This window comes from Antrostomus carolinensis, unplaced genomic scaffold, assembly GCF_000700745.2.
Source record: "Antrostomus carolinensis isolate BGI_N321 unplaced genomic scaffold, ASM70074v2 scaffold12821, whole genome shotgun sequence".
NCBI lineage: Eukaryota > Metazoa > Chordata > Aves > Caprimulgiformes > Caprimulgidae > Antrostomus > Antrostomus carolinensis.
The window spans coordinates 4,086-6,953 of NW_010293525.1; the positions used below are offsets into that span (position 1 = coordinate 4,086).

The 2,868-nt window shown below is 42.6% G+C and overlaps 1 protein-coding gene across 1 annotated transcript in view; it reads left to right on the forward strand.

Annotated features, from left to right (window-relative positions):
* Positions 1–1,103: 1,103 nt before the first annotated feature.
* The window catches only part of TEF (TEF transcription factor, PAR bZIP family member), a gene marked incomplete at its 5' end in the record, with an annotated part of 5,432 nt that continues 3,667 nt past the window's right edge, over positions 1,104–2,868 (forward strand). The window contains one exon of the mRNA XM_010177303.1: positions 1,104–1,460. Within this exon, the coding sequence (XP_010175605.1) occupies positions 1,104–1,460 (357 nt within the window). The remainder of the gene's footprint in view (positions 1,461–2,868) is intronic.

Consider the following 2,868-nt stretch of genomic DNA (forward strand, 5'->3'; position numbering starts at 1 on the left):
ACTGGGGATCCAAACTGATGCAGTGTATGTCCCTGGAGTCGCTGTTCCACTGAAGTGAATATTTGTCAGCTTCCATGGTAAGACCCAGTTTGCAGGTGGTTACCTGGAACTGGTGGCCGTTCCTTTTGACGGCAGCGCTGGCACCGCAGTGCCTCCCTCAGCGCTGGTAGAACTGCACGGCTACATGGAGAACCCGATCAGGAAAATTACTTGGATTTTCTGGGTTGTTTTTTTTTCCTTTTCTGACAGCTTATTTTTATCTCTTAAATTATGTAATTATTCTATAACTTGGGTTTTCTGCTTGGATTCTGTCCCAGACAATTGTTAAGATTCAGTAGCTATGGGGAACACAGAAACAGCCATTTTTCTGTAATATGTGCCCTGTAGCATAGTAAATGGGGAAAATGTCATCAGTCTTCCATGGCTTGGGGGTGGGGTGTGGGAGTGTGCCTTATTAGACATCTCCCCAAAGAGTGAAAGTTTTATGTAGGTTCTCTGAGCTATCTATAGTGAACAGCATTTGGAGCTATTGCTTTGTGTGGACATGCTGAGTCATTTCAGAAAGAAATGCTTCTAAAATACTCAACAACAGAAATCCAGGTCTCTGGTGTCCTGTGGACCTTTGGACTAATTCTCAAATGTAATCTGAAAACTGATATGCCTTTCTTATTTGTACCTAGATTATTCTTCCGCACCTTCTTTCTTTGTGCATGGAATAAAATACTCTGCTTCCTTGGAGTTTTCTTAATGGCTTCCCATGTAATCCTGTTTATGGACACTCACTTTCACCGTCTTCAAAGACGAGCCTGTGAAAACCAGGCTGTTTTGCATTGACTAGTTAGTAATCTAGGTGCAGTATTATCTCACGCTTTGGTAAGTTATCACAGCAAAGGTGCTGGTCTTCAAGGCTACTCAGATGTCTGTGGCCCAGCCATCACAGGGAGTCAGAGCATTCCTCACGGAGTTACATATGAATGTATGAATGTTGCCTTTCAACATCTGATTTTTCAGATTGTGTCATGAGGCAGAACTATAGCTTACTGAATTTCCTTTCATGGGGATTTTGTAAGACTCTTAAACCTTGAGTCTCTCCTGTGTTGCAGCTTGTACAGTGACCTACTTGTATCTTTCAGATAAAGAGAAGGAGAAGATAAAGCTTGAGGAAGATGAGGCAGCAGCTGCCAGCACTATGGCAGTCTCAGCTTCGCTTATGCCGCCTATTTGGGACAAAACTATTCCTTACGATGGCGAGTCTTTCCACCTGGAGTACATGGATCTGGATGAGTTCCTGCTGGAGAATGGAATTCCTTCCAGCCCTACTCACCTGGATTTGAACCAGAATCCACTCTTGCCTGTGGCTGAGCTGGAAGGAAAGGAGTCTGCCAGTGCTTCCACTGGTTCTCCTGCATCATCCTCTTCCACTGCAGTTTACCAGCAATCTGAAGCAGCCTCCAGTACAGGTAGATGGAATAATCTGGGGCTCTGAGGGACTTTTGTTGTTCTTCTATTAAAAGGTGCCTCTTTAGATCAAAGAGGAGACATGCTAACCTGTCAGTGTTAGCTATGGCTGGCTAGGTAGCACAAATGTGCTTAATGCAGAGCCTTCGTCCATGTGTCAATTCAGGAAGATGCTGCCTCTCCTCTTCTTCCTCTTTCCTCCTCCTGGAAAAAATGAGTGACTCTCTCAGTGTACAGTCTGGGTTTTTTTTTGAAATTAGACGAGCTGAAACACCAACATAAAGTATTTGCTTTCTTGGTATTGCTAACCTAGTGAGAAGCTGGACATGTCGAGAAAATAGTTGCTTAGGTTATTTTACAACGGATTTGATAGTTTGTGACAAGTCATTTGTGCTACTTTGGTGGCTTGGTCTGCTTGGGTGAACTTATGTTAACTTAATGTACCTCAAATAACAGTGCTTAACAGAAAAACAATGCAGCAATCTTTTCGTGCTAGCCTGTGAAATGTGAGAACAGGCACTTGAAAAAGGTGTGTTAATGATGCAGTTTGATGTGCTGTGGTGCTTTGAAGTGGGAATGGAGGAACAAAGAAACAAAACTGTACTTAAATGGTACTAGGAAACTTCTGCTCTCCATTTGTAGTATGGAGAGCTTCTCTATTAAAGAATTTAGCAGTTCAGTTTGCCCTAGACTTAGAGTTTAAACCTGATAGCCACTAATCTTTCACAGTACTGTTTAATGAGCAGGCTTTGCAGAAAGCGTTTTGCTCGGGGCTTCTTCTGTGAATCTGCAAGAAAAAGGCAAAATGTGGAACTCCTTCGGTAAGACATAGGGTGTGGCTTTTTTCTAGGTGATATATGAAAAAACTTATTAATTGATCACTGCTTCAAATTGCACTGAAATTTCCAATTCATGTGACAGAGTTTATATGAACACTGTCCGTGTCAGACAATGTGTTGGGACATTTGTTGCCATGTGGCAAAGAGGTAGAATACTGCTGTATTTGTAACAAACCCACCTTTATTTAGTCTTCTGTCTGGAAATGCAATTGTCTGACGTTTGAAGGAGCCAGGGACCGGGGGTCACTGAGCAGGTTTGTTTCCATAAGGCTTTCTGTGGCACAAAGCTTAGGTTGATACAAGTTTCTTACTTCCTACTGCTCTGGAAGGCGCTCCTTAAGTGTGCAAAGCATGTAGTTGTTGCTGAAGAAGTATTAACTCTTTCCTCCATCTGTCTGCTCATGTCTGTTAGTCTGGCATACGTTCCTAGAGTTTGTATTACAAACTGGACGGTGTAGCTTCTCTCTGTACCAGCAGCTCTACGGCAATACTAAATACTACTAGTAAGTACTGCACACAGCAGGGCAATAAATAGAGATACCCAAGTTGGCTCTTAGTTCATTCTTTTTAT